The sequence below is a fragment of the Cynoglossus semilaevis genome, chromosome 12, assembly GCF_000523025.1.
Source record: "Cynoglossus semilaevis isolate Cse_v1.0 chromosome 12, Cse_v1.0, whole genome shotgun sequence".
NCBI lineage: Eukaryota > Metazoa > Chordata > Actinopteri > Pleuronectiformes > Cynoglossidae > Cynoglossus > Cynoglossus semilaevis.
Genome location: NC_024318.1, coordinates 7915687 through 7938888, shown reverse-complemented (window position 1 = coordinate 7938888; position 23202 = coordinate 7915687). Strand labels below are relative to the sequence as shown.

The following is a 23202-nucleotide window of genomic DNA, read 5'->3' as shown; positions in this document are numbered from 1 at the left end:
GAGAAGATATCAAAAGCATTTTTTTTTCTTAACTGTGCTCACATTCTGAACATGTTGGTACTTTTTTTCTTTTGAATTCAATTTGAAAAGGGGGTTAGAAGAAATGTATTTTTTTCTCTCAAACAAATAACAATGGTTTTGTTTCTTCTACTTTAACGTGCAAAAAAAAAAAATAAAATCTGCTGTTTGATCCTCAGCCTGATCCTATAATGAAGGGTCCCAGTTGACAGGACCAAATGCATTGACATGTGACGTCTCCAACTGCCGATCAACTTTGACAGTAGGTGTTTGTATGTCAGGGTAATTAAGTAGGATGAACAACAACAGCTCCAGAAAATATGGAGTTGAAAGCAAATCTTTTTATTGTTGTTTGAGGCCAGCATTTAAGCACAGCCTCTGGACATTGGTCTCTGCAGCACAAGTAAAGAAATCCCAGATGGAAGAGCAAAACAACAGGGAAGCAAAGAAAGAGAGTTCTAACAGAAAGAACAACTTCAAAGAAAAGGCACAAAAGAGTGAATCTATGAAAAAAATAAAATAAAACCAAGACTGACTGGGTACAGACAGTCGACACCTGAAATACTGTAATGTCATATCCTCCCAGCAAGGGGCAGTGTTCTTGATCTTTAACTCTGATCCCGCTAACTGCTTAAATTGTGCAATACAAAGATTCACTCCTTGTCACCGGGTTCAGCGGAAGAACTCAACCCTTGCTTTCCAGGAATTCAGTGAAGACACAATCTAAAATAAAATGTTTTTGGCAGGACAAACTGTTTTGCTCCAACTTCAGCTCATAAGTCAGGTCACACTCACATCAACCATATATATATATATATATATATATATAAAATTCTGTATATATAACCCTGCTTAGGTTATGTCCTTCTGAGAATTACATATATTTACCACTTCTAAGCTCCTATGGTGGTAAAAGCTTATATTATATTACTCCCTTATATTTTCAGCTAAATGTCAGCTGGCCTTTAAAAGACTGAAGTGACTATGAATTGTTAGCTTGTCCTTATCCTCTCTTAGCAGCAGCAACTAGTTATCTTATAATGGTATAGTCTGCAAGAATACATTCAGCAGGCTGCAGGGAAAATGCCACCATGCAGATTAAACCTTAAAAAAATCTTCAGTGCACAGGAAAATAATAATAATAACATGGATTTTTAATGTGTGTGAAATAAATCTTGAACCTGAATCTAAGGAGACAACACAGGGCTGCTGTACTGTATCTCGCACTGTGTTTACATCATCACTATGAGCTCAGTAGCACAGGGTTAATACTACATTTACTGTGTGACCATTAGGGTTAAACTAAGCAATATCTGCAGACAGTCTCTAACTGCTGCCAGCCGATAACACAAACCGCAGTATTACACACATCCTGCCTCTACGTTTCTTTCTATCGCCTTTTAAGTGATGAATCCTTTCCTGGGTCTTTATCAGAAGGCTGGAGCTGAGCTACTGTCTTTGCAGTCAGCAGAAAGCAGAACGGGCACCGGTGCTCAATCAAAGCAGAGAGCTAACGGCCTGCATACTTTGTACGAGCTTAATAATACTGCACCTCTGGCATACAGTAGAGAGCAGTTGATGTAACTTTTTACACTTCATTGACCTGAGACTTAATCTTCAGCATCAACTGCTGCTGCATTCAGGAGACCAGTGTGTGGAGGAGTTGGATTAGAAAAACAAACTACTGCATTTTTAGTATAATAGGTTGAATTATAGTAACATGAAATTACGAAAGCAAAATTATCCAGTTTTTCATGAGAGTTGCTTTTGTTTGTGTGTTTAGATTAGCAAACACACACAAAATAACACATTCTAATTGGACTATTTCTGCCTTGCTACTTTCAGAAATCCACTGACCAGTCTGCCTTCATCTCTTTCTAATGAAGCCAATCCAACAGTAGCATTACTGTGCAGGACAGCTGACGGTGTCCAACCTGCCTCTATAAGCTGCAAAGGATTAATCCTCACCCCCGCCCTCCCTTCTCCCTCACTCTCTGCTTTGCTAATGTGAGGTAATTAAATTAAGTGGAGGAATATAAGTGGAGCTTTGCTGCTTGCCCCCACGATTAGACATCCCTATTAAAGGGCATGAGATACCAGCTCATAATCATAGGAGCCACAAAACCTAACAAACACAGGAAGGGACAGAGTGAGGAGAAACATTGAAGCACTTCAAGTCTGACCTCAAGGCTACAGTAGCAAATGACCACATCCAGCAGGAAGGAGAGAGATAGGGTGGAGGAGGGAGGGAGGGGCGTAGTAAGACAAGGAACTGTGATACAGGACATGTTATTGGTTCCATGTCACCTGAGGTACTGCAAAAAGTAAATTCAATTATCTCCAGTATATAATTAATATATAAAGATAAATTGTAAAAATAAAAATCATACTTGACAATTGAGTTCTTGGGAAGAAAAAAAAAATCATCATTTCTTCTTTCTAAAAGTCCAACACTGGACTCGAGGACCCAGACATTCAGACTTTCAGCTCTGTGTTTATGCTGGGACTCAGAGTCCTTCAAACTTTTTCTCAAACCTTAGCTTATGAATGAGAAATTCTTCACTATTCTGTCTTCAGACTTTTTTAAATATACTAACAAACATGTCTTTCAAAGAAAGTTTTCAGCCTTTTATAATAGGACACTGAATAATGTCCTTAAACTGATTAGACAGTCAAATTCTTAACAATCATGAGTCAGGACATCTTTTTTAATAAAAAAAAAATTCTCAAAGATTGACACACACTCCTTTTATTCCACATCTCAAGACTCCAACCTGCAACAATGTAACGTGCTTTTAGCAGAAAACTCAAAGAATTCAAGTGAATGAGCTTCTCACTGTTAACTTAATTAAAGAGTGAGTCAAGCATTGATTTCTGACATTTCCCATGTTCACCGAATACACTAATTCATTAAGTGAAAAGACTAAATGTTTTCTAGTGTCTCCTGACTAATTAGCAGAGGTTAAATTGAATAAACAAAAACAGGATTTCTGTTAAATCAACATTATTTTCTTCAAATGCACCTACCCTTCTTCCCTTTATTATCACTGCTACTGAATAAACAAATCATTCGTCTGCACTGGATTAAACCAGACTACAGCCAATAACTGATAAGAAATCTGGTCAGTAACTGGTTTGACATGAACAATGACTTGGGAAATCTCACCCTGCATTACCTTGTTGAAACACTTATTACAATATTTTATCCTCGTATTGCCTTGAAGAGATAAGTGTTGGACTCATCACCATGGACCTCCAGGGTAACTACAGCGAAAGCCCTCACTCCCCATGTCAGGAGACCATCAATTCAAGTTTGATGTTGAGTTTTGCCCCCTGGGTTGGTAACAATGTGTCATGAATGCTCAGTCAACCAGTTCAGCTCACGCCCTTCTGCCCCTCCACCTCCCGCCCCACCACACTCACTTCCCCTATGCCCAAAGAGATACATGAGCCCCTGCCTTGTGAGGCAGAGTGGTCCATCCAGGATGACCTGACAAGGCTCAGTGTCTTAATGGGGCAATACACCAAACGGGGCCTTTGTTACCCCGAGCAGCTGCATATCTGCCTCTCCAGCCAACAGCCTTGGCTCTGATAGAGGTGTCTCACAGTATCGACAGCTTCTAATTTACTCTCCCATCATCACTTGCCTCATTTGCTCCTCGGACACAGAGCTCCCTTTCTCTCAGTGCAGGTCAGCCATTTTCTTTGCCATCAGGCATCAGGGCTGTGTCATGTGTTTGTGTGCAGTCATTTTCCAAACATCAGATATATTAGATGATCTCTAGAAGCCGTTGTCGTCCATATTAGGCACCCGACAGATGTGGAATATGACTGATAATTACTGACAAAGACAAGTGTGGGGGATAATTATACAGTGGGAGTGAAGCAGAAAACACAGTCCAGGGCGAGGGCTCTGATCAGAGACTCGAGACGACTCTGGATGTCCAATCACTTTTGTCTGGCTTTAAAGATGCTGTTTAGACCATAGCATTGCAGGGAAAAACACATTTACTTCAAAACTGAGCCTTTTTCAAACATTGTTCAGATTTTTTAACTGTGCCAAATTGCCATTATTTCCACATTTTACAGAAGACAAACTGAATACATTTTTTGTTTAAAATGATTACATGCTTGGTGTGATGTGATGACTTGAGGGGAATTCGACTTTAAAATATCACTTCTTCAATCGATGACACTACAGTCTACACAGTCTACTTTTAAAATGGCCAAATACAAGTGGTACTACGACAGTGTGTTTGTCTTTGTGTGTACAATGAACTTCCAGGAATCCTCTTCCACCACTACAGGTGACTTCAAGTCACTTGTTAGCTCTTAGGCTAATACGTAGTCGGCTGCTGAACTGGCATGAGCAAGAACCCACAGAGCAACAAACCCATTTCTAATAATTATAGACCATACAACCACATAGTTTGGAGAACCAGCTTATTCCTCATTTACTCTGCCAATTTACATGTTATTTTCCCACTTTTTTTATTGTTTACACTTTCACACAGTTTGTAAGCTGCACCCAGGAGAGGGCAGGCACGCCTGTGTTTTATTAGCTGGATTACTCATCTGCATTGCCTATTGCTGAGCAGCATCCCTTTGTAACTAAGTGGTGAGATATTATTTAATTAGCAACATATCTTATAATACGGGTCTGAGAACGACTCGTATTGTTGTGTTTTATTATAGGAAGGATAAGATTACCAGGAATTAGACCGAGGTTCACACACACAGACAGACCTGCTCAGGATTGATGGGAACTGATGCAGCAGCCCGACAGCTTTGACAGGGAAACTGTGAATCTGCTATCAAAAGAATGTATAACAGTGAGGAAATGATATTTGTGTGGGAATGTTTTGAATTCCACCCCTATGCTGCAAAGTATGTGCTAATATTAGCCTGCATTTAGGCGTGTTTTTATCAGCCTCTGCCAGAAGGCCCGAGGCTAAGACATGGAAAGTGCAATAAGGCAGGTGAATTCACACAATCCTTTTAGAGTGGATTAGGAGTCGGCTCTCCCTTCCTGCTGCAGGTGAGCAAGTGTAAATTGCAAAAAGAAAAAAAAGGCATGTCTCTCTTTCTTCTGGACTTCTATTGAACTCCAGGGAGAAAACTATATTTGGTTGAAGAATGGGATTATGACAAGGATGGAGTTTCTGTTAGCGAAGCCTACATACATGTTAATAAAGTCATGAATGCTGGTTTGCAGGGGAAATAAACATCAGGCTGAGAAAATAAAAGATAAACCTGTGATGTCAAAGGTAAAGAGGACTGTTTTTATAGAACTCATCGCTGGTCTGTGCTATGATAATGAATATGTTTAAGGTCAGGTCAAGTTATTGAATTATATAAAAAAATATATAAAGTATATAAATTGTCCCTGTTTGTAAATATAAATAATATAAGTTTCCCAAAAGAATAAATCATTCATCCCTATGTAGACAGTAGGGAAATAGTTTCAGGACTGACAGATAAATTATTAGAACAAGAATGAAGGAGTTTGCCAGTGAGATGTTACTGATGATGATTCACTGATTTATCCTGAAGGAATGGTGCATGTGAGACGTGCACACGGCCCACTTCATCTTCCCTCCCATGGTCATTCTTCTTTTAAGTCCCTTATCTGAAAGAGGACACATGGACTGACCCCAAACTGCACACAGCACGTCCAGTCAGGACTCATTTCCTTCGTGCCAACCCTGACCTGGTCACCAGCAGAACCACACAGATGACTGCAGGAAAATGGTGTGTTTACCCTCTCTGCTCGGGTTAGCTTTGTAGACCAATAACTGAGCTAGGGATGGTGTTTAGGTGGATGAGATAAAATAAAGTGTGGATGAGAAGAGAAGGGGATAAACAATGTGAAAATGGAGATGCAAAAAGGTTACAGACCTGAAGTGCACACAAATAAAAAGAGGCAGTTTGTGTTCTCACTCAGAAGAGGAGGAGACGGGGAGGACGTCTCTCTCATTCTGGGGTCAATAACTGCCTCTGCTCCCTCTAGAGCTGAGAAATGTGTACACAGATCTTATCTGGTCAGAGCGGCATCTCTGCTGCCTCACAGATGCACAGATACTGCGAACCTGGTGTTATCACTGGATGACATCAGCTCACGGATATAGCGCTAACAATATTATGCAAACCCAGAGCACCACAACAGCCGTACAGTACCAGGGAACCCTTGTGTCTCTCTATCACTTTTCATCCTGTGGTTTCTTTCTCCATCCACTGTCAACCAATCATTTTTTTCCCTTCATTTCTTCACTTTCTTGTATTTTCTCAGCTCATCTGTTCTCTGTGAGCAGAACCACAAACGCATTCAACCACTAGCTCAGATGGTGAAGCACTTTAAAAGTCATTAAAATCACTAAACTTGCCTCGCTGACTTTGATTCAAACCGTGGGGTTTGAAGTATGAAAAGCCATTGATCGTCCAGGTGTTTTGTTGGTTTAGTGCAGCGGTCTCCAAATACCGGTCCCACCTAGTGTTCCCAGTGTTCTCAATATTTTCTTTTGTCGGCTGAAAGTGGGGGAAATTTACCAATTTGTAATTTTATTTAAAAACGTGTTAAAAAAGAAAGGCATTTTGTTTTTGTTTTAAATGCAGTTTAGGGGACATTTGAGGCATAGTCAGAAGTTGTGTATGTATGCCTGTGTGTGTGTGTGTGTGTGTGTGTGGTTACTCAACGATCGTCTTTCTAGAAAGAGGGTTGTGGAGAAAAAGCTCGAGTACCACTGGTTGAGAGCATAATCAGAAAAAGGTCAAAGCTGTCGAGCTCATACTTATGCATGTTATCATGACTTTTTTTAATGCACACACACACCTGCACAGAGGAGCTTTACCTTGATTGGATGAAGGGAAAGTCCTTCTTTCTATTAATCATGTAAACCTAAAGGTTCAAAATTCTTCACACACACTTTATTGATCACATCATCAATCTTATCTCAATGAATTAGAACAAGAGGGACAGAGGAAAATATGATTATCCAGCATATCGAGTTTCCTACACTGTGAAAAAAGATCATCACCTCTGGAAGTGTATTCATGATGAATGGTGTGTCTGCAAGTCGGAGTTGACGCTGTCTGAACCTCATTACTGGTCGCCCTAAACAAACAATGCATCACACTCCGACTCAATTTCATACATCCTGACCATGGTAATTCTCTCCCTCTTTCCACATAAATCAATGACAGATGTATAAATTCAACAGAAAACACAGGCTCAAGGGTGTGTTGTTCTACAAGATTCTGTTATAAGGGGAGACTCAAATGTGCTCCAATGAAACTGTCAGCAGCAAATGCGTGTTCAGGCTGGTGTGAAGTACAGTATTTGTACAAAATGGGTGGAGAACGGGCCGTTTGGACAATAACGGCTAGCAGAGCTAGCAAAGCTATTTCGGTGGCTCAAAACGCACTTTAAACTGGATGAAGACAATTTCTACTAAGCGTAATTGTTAGCTGCTTTGGCTCAGAGGTGTGCAGTGATGCAGAAAGGCACACAGAATGATAGTTTTATGATATTTGAGCACAGATGGTTACAACCACTGTGACACACAGACATAAAGGGCACAAAAAGGCAACAGTTCAATTACATCACACTTGCTTTACTTTAAGGGCAAAATATGCAGACATTTTCCTGAAAATCTACCTGGAAGTGTATATATTTACTGTCATATTTTAACGAACCCCTAACTGTTTATATTATTAGAAAAAAATGTGTGCGGGTAACTGTGTGGTATACTAAGATGATATACATAAATACCTATTTTAATGTCATTACTGTCGTTGTTATTGCAATAATATTATTGTTTTATATATATATATATACATATATATTTCTTCAGTAAGGTTGGTAAACACTAAGTGAGACTTAGTCACTGCACTGACCTGTAATCTCTTTGCATGAGAATTTAAACCAGCACACAATGAGGACCACAACACTGGGGATTTAAAACATGACTTTGTTCTCGTTTATCGGCCAAAATTTAATCACGCTACTAAAGGAGCCATCTCTCTAGGCCCCTGCAATTTTTCCCTTATTGCACACTGAAAGCAACCTTAACAACGATAGTATAAAGTCATGGAATCTGCCTGAAATGTGCCCTCGGGTCCTAGGGGAGTGCAGGGGGGAGCTGAGTGTGGCCCACACCAGACAGGTCATGGCAGAGTGGCCTAATTGCCTCTCTCTTGTTGTCTCAGCAGGTCACACACCTCCCATATCTCTCATCATCACTAAGGAGCAGTGGTTCCCTTCTACTGAAGGTCTAACTCTGCGCAGAAATCAGACTCCTGCTTTTGTAATAAAACTAATTGTATCTGTTGAAAACTGCCTTAAATGGCTGTTAGTCCAGTGGTTTGGATGGATTCCACTGCCTTAATGTTAATACAGAAGAATCACAGGGAAAATAGAGTAGAGATCTGTTAATAATGTACTGTACAATGTTGAACTATATCTGGGCATCTCAGCATTACGTCAGTCCTACACCAATAATGATTACATCACTCCAAAAAAACCTGCTGGTAGGATGACTCAAACCTTTACCTTTGCCCTTTTATGGTCTCACAGACTTCTCTGCACTTAACTGAGCCACATTTTTGATTGGAATTAAAATAAAGAATACATAGAAACCAAAGACTGTGGTGAAAAAAAGAATACCTGCAGTATGAGTGAAATCCTTCTCACACACTGAGGTTGCTGCAGTTTATAAATGATGCTGGGGCTGTAGTTATTTTAATTGAAGCATTTTTTTAAAACTCTTCATGTTTAAGCCACTAACCTCCTGCCAAAGCATATAAAAGTGAGATCTACACTCTGGACATGGTCCAGGCTCTAAATATTGCCCTGCAGAGTAGAAGGCAATTCACTGTTGCCTCTTCCAAAAAGCATTTGGTAACAGAGAACAGCACCTGCTCTATCTCTGCATAGTTAAACATGTGGAGATAGAGAATAAAAACCAAAAACAAATCCTAAACAGATGATTTTAAAGTTACTGTTCAGGATGGTTCATATTTACAGTAAGAGGTGGAGATACTTACTGTGCCCTGCTCGTAGAGATGCAGGGGATCTGTGTATGGCAATAGGCACAGCGTGGTGTCGCTTGTTTCCATGGGAGAGGTGAATGTGATGGACACTCTCTACAGTAGCTGGTTCTGACCCGGCTGCAAAGCTAAGGGTCAGGGCAAAGATCCACACGGCCAGGTGAGACAGTGAAGCCGAATGCCGGTTCAGGGGCTCAGTGACAGGCCCCACGGGAGCAAACTGCGACCTTAGGCTTAGGAACATCTTCCTGAGTGGCCAGATGAAACTTCACCTTAGGCTTAGGAACATCTTCCTGAGAGGCCAGATGAAACTTCAGGTCAAGGCAAAACTTGCAGTAAGCCTTAGAGCCTCATACTTCTCACCTTGTAAAAACTCACTATGTCCAGGGACACTCGCACAGATCCAAGAAAAAAGAGTTTAAAAAATACCAGCAAGAACAGAACAGATAATGTCTGTTAGAAGAGGGGAGACTCTCTTGGTGTTCTCCACTGAGTTAGGAAATCCGTAGCAACAGCCAGTCAGATGAAGACATATAAACCATCATAGAAAAATGTAAAAAAGAATCATTCAAACAGCAGAACGGAAATCCCAGTTTGCTCCAACTCCCTCGGTCTCAGTGTCTCTGCTTCTTACACTTTCACAAAATGAGGAACATCTCTGCACTAAAAACTCCTAATATTCCAGATAAAGTAACTGCTAGGAAAAGAGAAAAAGCCAGCATGAGAGGAGACTGATATCACCGTGGAAAGTGGATCTCTTCACAGAAACCAAGACAGACATTCAGAGTTTTCCTCACGCTTCTCTTCCAGGGGTTTCGAAGGATGTCCAGGCAAATAGTACCAGAGTTAAATCCAAGTGTTACTTGTCTGCCGTGTCGGACAGCTGCAGCGGCAATAGCCTGATGGCACCCCGCAAGTTGTGCCAAGTGCGCACACGTTCTCCATTTAGAGATCTTTTCTCTCAATGAGACCGAGCGATAGCAGTTACAGTACCTGTGAGAGCAGCCCTGGGCTGGAACACACACTCACACACAGGCAGGATTGGCAGCACAGATCCAGAAGATGTGCGCAAGAGGAGGAGGAGAGGGAGAGACACAGAGAGAGAGTGAGAGGGAGAGAGAGAAAGAGAGGGAGGAGGAAGGGGAGAGGGAGGAGGAAAAGAAAAGGGAGGAGGAGGAGGGCAGAGGGAGCCTCAACAGCCAGCCAGGAAGCAGGAGGGAGAGGGGCTATGCAAATGGCAGCATTCACATAGCGAATCACTGGTGCCTTAGTGCATTGCGGAGGAAGAGTCTATTTAAGCAGATAGCAGAAATTGAAGCTATGTCCCTAAGCTCTGATTCTCAGGATCTCTCCACTTTTCTCCCGAAGCTTTTCTTTTTCACTCGTAAACATTAGTGGAAAACAGGAAATATAAATGAATGGATCGGATTTTATCATCTGTATTTACGCACGGTTTTCTCCAAGGAAGCTTTCCTTTTTCCATTTTTTTTCTTTTTTGTCGGCCCATTTGGAAAAGTGAAGGAATTTGGGGTTAAATGAATACACACAGAAACATTCTATCCTAAAATCCTATTTTTCTCAGACCTTGGTTGCGAAATCTATTGGCTTTGCAGTCATTTAGAATGAGGTTGCTGCTTCAACAGTGATAATGATAAACATATGAGAATAAACACGGAGGAGCACTAACACACACACACACACACACACACACCCACACACACACAGACACTGTATGTAAACAAAGCATGCACAAAGCCAGGGCTTGCAGTGCTTGGGAACTGTCCACAGGGAGGGTGCTGAATCTGTGCAAGTCTGCCTAGCGTGCTAATAAAAGAACATTTCACACACAAGAGGGAACGCTGATTGCCGACTCTGAGTCCAGGGCAAGTTACGGGAATGTGGAGAACATGTGGACATAAAAGCCTTGCTGATAAACACAATCTGGTTCAGCTGGGAAGAGTGCTCAGTGTTCAGAGTTCAGGACTGGAGACTTCAAGGCTCAGCTGTCGTGTGCTTACTTCTGTTTGCACATTGGCCATTCAACATCCTCCCCTTTGAAACACAGTGTTCTGAGCTACAAGAAAAAAAAAGGAATCTTCAGGCACCGGTGCTGATCTCCACGGTTAACAGGAAATACAGAGGCATCTGAGGCTTAAAATAAGCCAAGACAAGCTTGGTAACACAGAGGAGAAGAGTGCCGGCTCCATTTTCTCTTTCACTATGACAAACTTGAAAACCTTAAGCAAATTAAAGTTAACATGAATAATCAATTAATGAAACCAATACAAAAACAGAGGCTTTATCCTCATGAGAAGAACATAACTACTAAATGGAATATAATCTGCCATCTGGTACCAGAGCAGACAAGGATTTCTTCCATTTCTCTGGTGGAAATGGTTCTTTTTATATATAAAAGAAATTTGCAATTGAAGCACGAACCAGATGTTACCTACTTTAGACAACTGTGTTGTTCTCACCTTGCCGAATCTCAATAACTTGCCGGAGCCACCTGGCGCTAAAAAGTCAGCAGCGTGAAACTGCTGCTGTCTGATTTGCAATGGTGAAAAGGAACATTCCCGCTGAATGTGTTTACACTTTTATAATTATCAGCAGCACAATCTGCATAATTACACCTAATAAGGCAATCTATCACGGCTGCTTGCCAAGGACAACAACCTGATTTACAATGCCCTCAACAGCAGACCTGAACAGGAAGAAACACAAAGGAATCTTTAACAGCAAACACTGCATGTTCTCTGGGAACATGCAGTGTTTGCACACAGAACCCTTTTCTAACATTTGTGAAGGCGGTTGGCTGAAATGAATATACAAGCATGCAGCACCCAGACTCAATGACATCAACAGTGAGGTTCTACCACTACGCGGTCCACCATTAGTTGCTTGTTGATTTGTGCCCCCAAGTGGCGAAACTCTTAAGTGCACGTAAGTGCAATTTGTGGGATTTCCACAATAACGGCAGCCGATAAATATTGTTTTTGTTTGATTTCTTTTTCTTTTGTTTGTGTTATAAATGTTCAAATTATGAACTGAGGATAAAAACACTAGACACAAGAAATACAATTGTATAACTATTCCCCTAATAACTCTTTTTTTTTTAATCACTGAGTCTTGTTAGCTAGAATAACGCCAGGTTGCCCTTTGCTCTAATTTTTTTTTCCTCTGTGATTTGGCTGAAGTAACAAAAGAAAAAAAATGTTGATGATGTCTGTGGTTAAAATAAAAATACAAGTACAGTTATGAGTCCAGTTTTTCTGGCTAAACTATGAGTCCACATATGAAGAAATGGGGAAAAATATTTGTTTAAAGACCAAAACCGGAGTAACAATTTCTAATTCCTGTGATGCTTTAAACCCATTCACCTGTTTGTATTAATTTCCCATTGATTTGTCTGTTCAGGGTTCGTACGCAAAACAATGCAGCAGCAAGTTATCTACAAAAAAACAAGGGTAGGGTCTATTAAAAAGTGTAGCGGCCTTTTCCAACTCCAAGCTCTTATCTGTGAGGAGGGAGAAATTGGTTTAGGTTTAATAGCCCCTCGGAGAGCAAGAGTGAATAAAAGGACAAGAGCGATCTCTGTTACGCCGTTAAAGCTGCAATCGAGCTGAGCTGATGAGATGATTTTTTGGAGAGCCAGGGGGAAAGGTGGTGGGAGAGCAAAAAATGAATGAAAAAACAAAATATCTGATGTGAGTTTAAAAAATTATCAGATGATACTGGACGAGATGATAAATGTAACGACCTCTTACTTTTAAGGACACTGTGAAGGGAGTAATGGGTGGTTTGTAGGGGAACGGAGGATAACACTAACCACTGGATAACTTTATTACACCATTTTTAAATGATGAGAAATTAGGGAAACCACCGTTAGTAATCGTGAGTGGTTTTTTTATGCCACGTTTGCTATACAAAAGGTCCGAGCTCCACGGACTTAAATCATTGTCTTTATTCGTGGGCAAAACAAACAGTTTTACAGTTTTGGTCAAACAACACTGCACTTGCTTTTTGGTGTTTGGATCTTAATGTATATGACATTTTACAGATTTAAATATTAGTACAGGTCCATGCAGCAGGATGAGGTTAACATTAATATTCCCAGTCATACAGTGACATACACTATTAAACACAAGCTCATTCTGCCAGTGAGCGAACACTACAAATATCCAACCTGACGCCATTCACACAGACATGTTTTTTCACACAATGGAGTGATGCTAATGTGAGCGTGGAGATACAGGAGTGCTGTCTCTCTCATCCCTTCGTGTGACATGATCAGAACAGACAGGTACACCAGGTCAAGAGTCAATTCAAACTGTACACTGCACATTGTTTCAGCTCGAAGGAAGGCTGGCGTGTCAATACTGTTTATGTTAGCAGAGGGTACTACAGTACATGGAAGTATCTCTCTGTCAGATTACACTGCTGGATGACTCACAGTACAGTAGGTGAGGAAACTCTGACCTCCTCTTGTCAAACAAAGTATCCACTACTCAGTTCCCACTCCCACAGTATACACAGTACCATGTCCAGCTCTGACACCACCAGCTGAAGTCAAGACTAATGCACACAACACAGTCACAGCACAGATCAATATAAACGACCACACTGAGCGTATAGAGATTTTTCACCAACATTCACTGTCTACCAGAAAATTATGTGAGCAAATTCTCTTTTTTTATATCAACATTAGTTAGGGTAGTTAGTTAAGATATAAAGTTAAGGTTATTGTTGTTGTATTCAACATCAATAAATTCAATGCAGAAATGATTCTTCTGAAAGTGGGACTAAATTACCTGAAGACTACAGAGTTTACACAGCAACTATTCCAGAATCTAGGATTCATCAGACCACCTTTCATATTTTACCCCAGAAAATGGGACAAGAAGTGAATTTATTAGGTTGATCTCAAGTGAATCTCAAAATAAAGGTTTTACAATTTGGATAAACCACATTTTTTATCTAATATGACCCATTTCTATCATGAACACAAACTTTTTTTTGAGAACAAAGTAATTCTCCTAAAAAAAAAAAAAATCAAAAACTTCTTAAACCTTTTTCCCGTTGCATTTTCCAGTTCAGAATATCCGGGGCTAATATAAGAACATTTAAGGTCATGCTCTGTGGAGGCAAATTTACCACAGAAAATGACTCATCATCTGTTTTTTATGATAACACATTACGGCAGTTGCTCTGTATGTTGCCACATAGCACTGAAAAAATGGTTTCCGACAAGGCTTAGAACACCACTGGTTAAAATACAGACATTCCATTCCAGAGTCCAGATGAGTCCAAACAACATTTTTCCCTGTGGTTTCATATTGAAAGCAACTTCAGTGGGAATATATTTGACATGTCACTTCGTGAACTTTCTTATCTTTAAATGAAACGCCACATCAGACAGTGTCTCTGTGAACTTGATCCTTGACACTATCAGGTATTTTCAAAGGTTTTTTTTAGAACTTTCAAAAGTCATAGGTATGTGAAGAGAATCCTGCACAAAGGGAAAAGATCTACAAAGCCACTGAAAAGAAAGAACAGAGCTACAAACTGAGTTAATATGCAGTGACAAAAAAACATCTCTATCACCCTGCAAAGCAATCTGTTTATTTCTCTTTAGCATAAGTGCTTTTGCAAACCATAAATAAAAGCACAGGCAGCAACAAACTTACACACTAGCATAAGTGCTTTTGCAAACCATAAAGAAAGCACAGGCAGCAACAAACTTAAGTGTATATGAAAGATAAACACAGTACAGTATATTCCACTGTATCACAGTTAGGTGGACTGCCCGCAGACTGTGGGGTGATTTACTGTAAGCTGCAGTGATCCTCAAGTAGTTCTGTCCTTTCCCTGTTCCAACAATGACGCCACAACAGTGCCATTAATTCTCATTAATCAGTTCACATTTGGACGAGCAGAAGAAATAACTTTCAAAAATCCTTGAAGAGAAGAATTGAATCTGTGACTGTGTATGGTGCTGTGTGTGTGTGTGTGATGATGATGATGAAGATGTGTTTCCAACAACGTAAACTAAATCCTAACAGTCAGTGAAAGTGATGGAGGTCAAAGGTTAGCAGCTTTCCAGGAGGCTTTTTCTCTATCTCCTCTGACAACTCCCATGATGCATTGGGCTCACAGAGCACTGTCTGTCTACGTCTGTCTCTCCTTAAAACTGCTCCCAAGAGCGCGAGCTGTTCTCACATTGTGCATAGGACAGGGAGAGACCGTGTCTCTCCTCTGAAGTCCACCGTGTCTGTGTTAATGAACTAGTCCGCCTGCCTGCAGCTAACTGGGACAACAAAGAGGTTTAGTAGAGAGAGAAGAAAAAAAGTTATGAATATAAAACAGTTTATAAACAAACCATTTGCGCTTCTCAACAAAAGCCCCTTTTTCTCACTTTTGAATGACGTTTATTCCCATCGGAACGAGACTAAATAAAGAAATAGGAAAAAAAAAACAAAAACATCCACACTGTGGAGATTTGTGCTACAGTTCAATGAAGTCATTTATGTTCTGGGTTATATAAACACTCATTCTTCACTCACTTCTGGCGGGTAAAACTGCTGTCAGGGAAAGACTACAGAAACATATTGAATGTTTTAGATTGTTTTCTCGTGGGTCTGTTGGTCTGAACAAACAAACAGCAAATATAATCTACAATAATTCACCCACACAGAAGACTGAAATTTACACTAAAGTGCAGGTAGAATGCAACAATGACGCAGTCTTACTAATTTGAAGATCATTATGTAAAGAGAAAAACTTATATATGTGTATATATGTGTGTGTGTGTGTGTGTGTGTGTGTATCAGTCACCTCTGAAGTGACCATTTACCACTGGTTAAATATGTTGTAAGGAACAAAGGCTGTCTGACTGATCGCTCTGTGTCAGTACAGTGGGTAGGGTTTAGCAACATCTAGTGGTAGGGTTTGGATTGCACATCTGCATTCATTTCAAAGCCCTTAGAAAAATAAAGTCTTCAACAGTATAACTATATGACATAGCCTGGACTATGGTGGACTACCTGATGACACCTGGTGAAAACCCACATACACACGAGATCATGTTAACCTCATACAGATAAACTAAGAATTTTACCAGGGGTTTTCTTTTATTTACATAAAATAAATAAAAAACACAACAGTTGACCATAGGTTTGGAGAGTAGATGTGCAGAGGAGGGGAATGTTAGTCCAAAATGACAACAAACAGGCTAAAATCTAATAAACAAAACAAAAACTTTTTTAACACAAACCTATCATTGTTTAAAGTGATTAACTACATCCTGGCAAACTTTCCTGCTGTGCCAAAGAAATTAGGTCGAGACAAGTTGGAGGCAGAACCTGCCTGTGGAAAAAAGTGTGGTCAGTGCTGACCATTCCTTTGTATTGTGTTCCTTTCACTAAGGCTGTAGTGAATGGAAGGTTAATAGCCTGGGGGATAACACGCGATGTGCGTCTGTGAAAACTGTGTCAGACTGAATGAAGCAGCGTGATTGCTGTTGTCTGCATAAATCGGCTCTGTGAGCCCCACTGTGTACGTTTCCCCGCGCCCTCCAGAAATTAGCGTTGGCCTCGCTCCACCTCTGTTGCTGGACTCTGACTTCAAAGTGCTCAGTCACCTTCAAACACTTCTGCTACTAGCTTCACTGCCAGACTGTAACCTGTAGATTCTATTCAAATAAAGTCAAATACATGGAAAGATCTTCTGTATTGAATAATTTTTGTTTAACCTCTTCGACAATGTCACTTTGATAGAGAGCTTAAAGGAAAGCGGTAAATGTATTCTCAAGGTTGCCGTTTCAGTGGCAGCTCCCAGGACCAACTATCTGGTCGGAATTATCTGTCAGGCTTATTAAACAGGTTCCCTCACTGAATCATTCAGTGAAGACAGCTCCATTCCTCGCTCTGACTTTGACAGAGGCAGTGAGTGATCTATGTGTGCTCTCCCTCCTTTGTTGCCTAGCGATAAGAGAGGATTTGAGTTGTGCCATCCCAAAAATCTGTCATTTATGCACCGAACCTTCAGAAGTTCATTTAGTTCAAGGGTAATTAGACGGATTGAAAGTCAGTCGGCCTCCTCGCAGAATACAAAGTAACTCCTTTCTGCATACTATTAGTACTTCTCCAAGCACAAAGTTGTACTAAAATGCACAGAATTACTGTTTATTTGCTACAACGTCCTCTCGAATAATCTGTGTTGGACTTTTGGCTGTGTGTTTGTTTTTCTGATCCTCCTTCAGTTCTGTAATTTATTTGGAATTTCTGAAGACTTTACAAAAAAAAGAAGAAAAGACTTAAAAGTAAAGAGAAAAATACTAAGCAAATTGCTGAGGTGCAGTTAGGTATATGCTACTTTACAATGGTTCTTTGGCACCTTTTTGTCCATCTGTGGAAATATAAAGTTAATTTTCCTAAAACAGTTTCTTTAAATGTTGCCAAAAAACTAGCACTGAACTTCGGAGGAGCCGAGCTGTTCATCACCTGGTCCCCGTGATAAGGTAACAAGCATAAAATGCAAAACACCTTCACACTGCAAGTAAAAGTCACTGACTTATTTATGACAGTGTGAACGGCACCAATCCAAACAATCACTTCATGTAAGTGAGATTGACAAAATATGCTGCAGACTGCCTTAAAGGAGCGAGTCAGTGGGAAGAACAAGACTGTCAGAGTTGACATGGCGACAGTAGAGCTGGTATCACTATGACGCAACCTCCTGTGCTTTGGGGGACAAAAGCTGGAGAGTTGACCCTCTCTGATTGATGGCAAGTGATCAAATTGTCAGACATTGATTGCACAGTAGGTTTCAAACTGAAACAGACACACTGACATATGTAGCATCCAAACTGACTTCTGTAAACTCTCTGTGACGTCAAGCCTTCTTCTGTGCATGCAGGTCAATCCAGGGCCATTAACTGTTTGGTCTGATGTTGGTCACATTTAAACCACAATGTCAGTAAATCAGAAAACAGCCAAAACAAAAACAAAAAATGGAATAACAAAACCTGCAATCTGGACTACAATCTGTTTCAATATGAAGTCAATCTTGAGAGTAGACCACACCAGTTCTCAGCTGATCCGACGTGACTCCATACGCTCCTGTTCTTTGACGAAATACTGACCATAACCATAAAGATCTTTCCTTGCAGCACTAAAATACTGGCCTCTGCCACTGCTGAAAAAGTCAGCATGTGCTTTTTAATGTTTTAGAAGCAGACGTAGGTACAAAAAACATATACAGTGGGCTTAAATAAATGCAATTATTTTATGAAAACATTCAGGTCTCTCTTTCTGTCTCTTTTATAATTATAGACTAAATGTAAATAATAATTACTTTACTCTTCTCACATATCAATCACAAATTGGAATACTACAAAAAATATTTTTATCTTAACCAAAATGAATCTCGTAAATACACACACACACATATATATATATGTATATATATATATATATAAAGAAGAAGGCTGGTTTGTAATACCAGCCTTCTTCTTTTTAAGTGGTGTTTTATTGACTTTCCAGTGTCATGTTCAATTGTCTGACTTTATGTGAGAGGGGAATATTCGCAGTGTCAGTGTATCACCCAGCAGGATACTTTAACAGATGTTCCATCTTTGAGTCAACACTTTAATTAGTATTGTGTTGTAGAGAAACAACAGCTCCTTATTTCCTGTCGACATGACACCCCCGGGCAACCAATTAATAAAAAACACCTCAAAGATTAGCTTCTCGCAACTGCACTATGATGAGTTCTAGATGAGATCGTCATTACAACAGGGACTACGGCGATGACTTCAAGTGCACAGCACTCTGTCCCTGCAGTGAACTGCAAGTGACGCCGCCGTAATGTCTAGAAAGCTGTGCTTGACAGATACTGAGGATTACATTCAGAATAATCAGAACTCAGTCATGCTGCTCTGACCCTGGTGAGTTAAAAAAAAGTTCCAATAAAGTGTAGGATTTCAATAGTTTTCACAGGTTGAGATGCACGCCCTTAGGTTCGTCATAACTAAGACTTATTAAACCAAAATTTTCAGTTTTTGATGTAGTGCCATCTTTTTTTCTTTCTTTTACCAAAAGATTTCAGTCCTTGGACAAGGTAAATAAGGCTTGATCATTTTAATCTTGAATTTTTTATTGGTCTTCCCAACATCATCTAGCATCTCTGTACCTACATGTTGCGCTGCCATGTAACATTAAACTAGCACGTGTCCCTGCAGCTGCATTCTTTTTCATCCGTGGTGGAAGAACACACTGAGACTAATGGATTTGGCTTCAGAGGTAAAAAAAAGTTGTTAGTAATTCCACTCCGCTTCCTCACTGGAAACTGGAGTTACAGACATGTTACAGCATCCACTGTGGGAGGAAAAAGAGACCTGGTTTCCATGCCAACAGCCTTTACCCAAATATGACCACTGCTTTCTGGCACAGAAACCCATTTAAATTCAGATACTCTATCAGCAGGAGGAAATGAGTGGACATAACTAGGACAGAATGCGTCCGTGAAATGGATGCTGATGAAGGAGTGAAACTTAACGGGAAAAATAATTAAATGATACGAAGCTAATTAAAGAAAATACTGTTTTTAACTAGTTTTATAATCACATTAGTATTTTTTGACAGGGCTATTGTCCTCCCTTCTACATATTTTATAAATAAATAAAATAATAAATTAAATTAAATTCATTAAAATTTGCTGTGTCCTCTTCCAATAGCTCCGGGAGCCCACCCCTAATTTGGGAACCACTCAGGCTAAATGTTTTACTAATGGATAATGTCTAGAATGAGTGTGTCAATTACCTTTTAATTGTTGATAATAAAAAGTATAAATAACCTTCAGCACTCTACAGTCATTTTATTTCTCTTTAACTGTGTGTTAAGTATGTGTTACATACAGTTTATAAAATAATCTGTGTCCAGGCGAAATACAAACAGTGTTAAAGGTTCATTTAATAAGAAATTCTCAAAAAGATGTTTAAACTGTGTAAGGATTGTGTGGAAAAAACAAACTTTTCCCAGGTAATCCAGGGAAACTCTCGTATCTTGGAGAAGCATTGTCCAAAGCTGGGTCAAGTATTCAAAAGCTTAAATATTTTCTGACCCACGGTTCTGCTTCACTGAGCTGCATTTCAAGAGGACAACATCCACAGCGAGACACATTAGTTCCATGTGACAGCAGGTTGTTTACTCCAGTGCCTCAAATCCCTACTGGACTGGGTGTCCCATTGATCCACACCAAACTAAGTGGTTTATGTGCTGGCACAGTACCACGGAGAATTAGAACAAAAGTGTCTGGAGTACTTCCCGTCTGCCTCAGTATCTGTGTGTGCGTCACTGTGCGTGCCTGTCTGTGTGTATGCTATAAATGGAGGACAGTCATACAGTCCAAATCCACCAGTGGCCTATTTTACCGGACCAAAAAAGACACAGGAGAAGAAATACCAGGAGCTTAATAAGGACAAACAATTATCTCCACCAGAGAAACCATTAAGTGTCATTTCTCTTTTTTAGCAGCACAACAGAACCTGAAAACCACGTCTAGATCCATGACCTGGTAAAAAAATCATTTAAATATGAAGATGATCAATTATGGAGTGGAATAGAGGACAGCTTTTTTGTCATTTTTTAATTTTTATTTTCCAAATTAAATCAGGATGAAATCCTAACTTTTAAAAAAACAACAACATAACCGTCTGTTGAACATACAGTACCTGTGTATCACCTTTAAAGTACAACAACGTCCTGTGTGAGTGTAGACTGTACAGTAACGCATTAGAAAAATAGTTAATAGGAGCAAAGAACCGGTAACTTTTATAGTTGTGGTTACAAGCAAAATTGGGCTTAGCCCATTGCAGATTATTCATATAAGATGAAGTCATTATAGTTGATAATATTTTGTTTGTTTCAAGTAGTCTTGTAATGTAACAAAATAATTCATTTTTGTTGTGTAAAGGCACAGAAGGATTACATTACAATACCAAGCAAAGCTTACTAGAGAATGACTTGACAACTTGAGGAGGGTGTAAACTTAGAGTCATGCTGAGCAGAGCAGCATTGTGCAGAGAACACAGAAACAAAAGCTACAAGAAGCCATTTTTCCCACATTCCTTAAAAATATAACTGAGTGAACTGTTAAAAAGGGAGTTTTCAGTACCAGGCAGACAGAAATCAGACCTGCAGTCAGTGAATAGCTCATAATGCCTCTGACATTGAGTGCACCGGTGTGCTGACAGCTGGAGTACATTCCGTGTCTTGACAAATGCAAAACTGTGTGAAACGACTGTGCTCATTTTGAACTTTCCAGATTTCCTGGACTTTCGTCTCATGTCTTTCTGAAATATTCATTTAAATTCTTACAACGGCAGAATGATGCAACAAATCGACTCCTGTGTGATATACTCGGGGTGTATTTATTTTACATGAGGCCAAGACACTTGGCAGAAACTTTCTTCTGTATGTGCTCGGAAAAACAAATTCAGACTCTTGTCCTACAGATCGCAGCGTATATTGAGCTGCGGCGTCCAGACGGAGTACTCTTGAAGTACAAAGAGACAGGAATTAGCATTGACCCAGACACTTTACAAAAAAAAAATCAAATAAGAAGTGCTTCCCTCTGGCCCTCGGGCAGGGACCACTAATGCTGGAGTTCCAGACAAAGTCCTTTGTTGATACAATATTGACACGGCACTAATTGCTCTGCCTATAAGACTGGACGGATGAGCATTCAGGCGAGACAAAAGTGCGTGAGGCCAGGGATGTCCCTCACTGTACACCCCACATGACCCACTTTAACAAACCACACAACACTGTTCTGTCTGTTTATATCTGTACTGTACACTCAGATGCTCAACTCCTTCGAGTCTAGACTAGATCACACGCAAACAACACAATGTTCTCTCACGATAAAGGACATTTTCCTAACTCTCTGAACAATTCTGATTAGACCTAAACAATCAGGTAATCACAGAATTGTCTACATCATAGATTAACTCGATCAATCGCAAATTAACTTTAAAATGCTTCATGTGCATATTAAGAAGGATATTTTTATCCTCTTCCAAAGTCTTCTCTTACAGTGTCTTTGCTTACACAGCGTACTAAAATAGGGTTCTCATACTCCGGCCCGGGGACCGAACCTGGCCACAGCACTCCTCACACTTGGCTTACAGTTAGAGGTCAAATAAAACTGTTCCACTTAATTTTTACTTTACATTATACAAAAAATATTTTTTTTCTAAAATATCTATGTTTTTACTTGTACTTTCTGCTGGAATCCTCCAGTGATAATTGGATCTGAAAACACAAGACAGAAACCACAGGCACGGCACATAGTGGAGTGTTTGTGGGCTGAAGAGAAAGATGTAAAGATTATTTTCTCATCTTTTCTTTTCCTGCTTCACACTCAAATCAAAGGTGCAGTGATGTTCTGAACAATTGAAACACTTGTAGCATGAAGTAAAAAAAAAAAACATGTCTGATGTCTATGAAGTGATATATGCGGAGCGTACTGACAACTGTCATGTGTGTTATTCTGGGTAATCCAGAAGACGCTTTAAGTGAAAAGCTAATACCTGTTTGTTTATATTAAAGTCCTTTCTGAGTTTTGTCAGGCTCATGCACATCCTTATAGAAGAGAAATAGCCCGAGCTCAACTGAACTAATCTGATTGTCTTGTTGTCTTTTTCATAGTATAGCATCATAGTATTATCCTTTACTCAATGTAGCCTACTTTGTATTTTAAATGTACTGATGAATATTCTTGTGATTGAAAACCAATTTAATACACTTTTCACTACTGAAAAGACCTGAATTGTTTTCTAATAAACTGGATCAGATGTCACGATGCTAATGGAATTATAGATACATCACATGTGTGATCGGTGCCTGATGGTTACACAGTGTATCCTGAATCTAAAATGTTATGAAGGTTAGAAGCTGTGAAATGGAGCCGTCCTCGTGGTGAGGCAAGACGCCAAAACTAGACTCCGGAAAAAGACCTGAAAAGCAGCGACATCCCCGTAAAATCCCTCTGTCATAAACTCCCTGCATTTCAGCTTATGCAAATACCTGTGGTAAAGAGTCACATTTTCCATAGAGATATCTTTGCTCGCTCCTCCAT

The 23202-nt window shown here is 39.9% G+C and overlaps 1 protein-coding gene across 18 annotated transcripts in view; it reads right to left on the bottom strand.

Moving 5' to 3' along the window:
* LOC103387282 (neurexin-1a) overlaps window positions 1-23202 on the bottom strand; it is a 285061-nt gene that overhangs the window by 83112 nt on the left and 178747 nt on the right. For 4 of the 18 annotated variants that reach the window (XM_017037333.1, XM_017037334.1, XM_008321853.2 and 1 more), the window contains exon 1: window positions 9061-9328. The exons of the other annotated variants lie outside the window; for them this stretch is intronic. In XM_017037333.1, the coding sequence (XP_016892822.1) occupies window positions 9061-9307 (247 nt within the window). In that variant the 5' untranslated portion in view covers window positions 9308-9328. Of the gene's footprint in view, window positions 1-9060; window positions 9329-23202 lie in introns of those variants that run through there. 18 annotated transcript variants of the gene reach the window in all.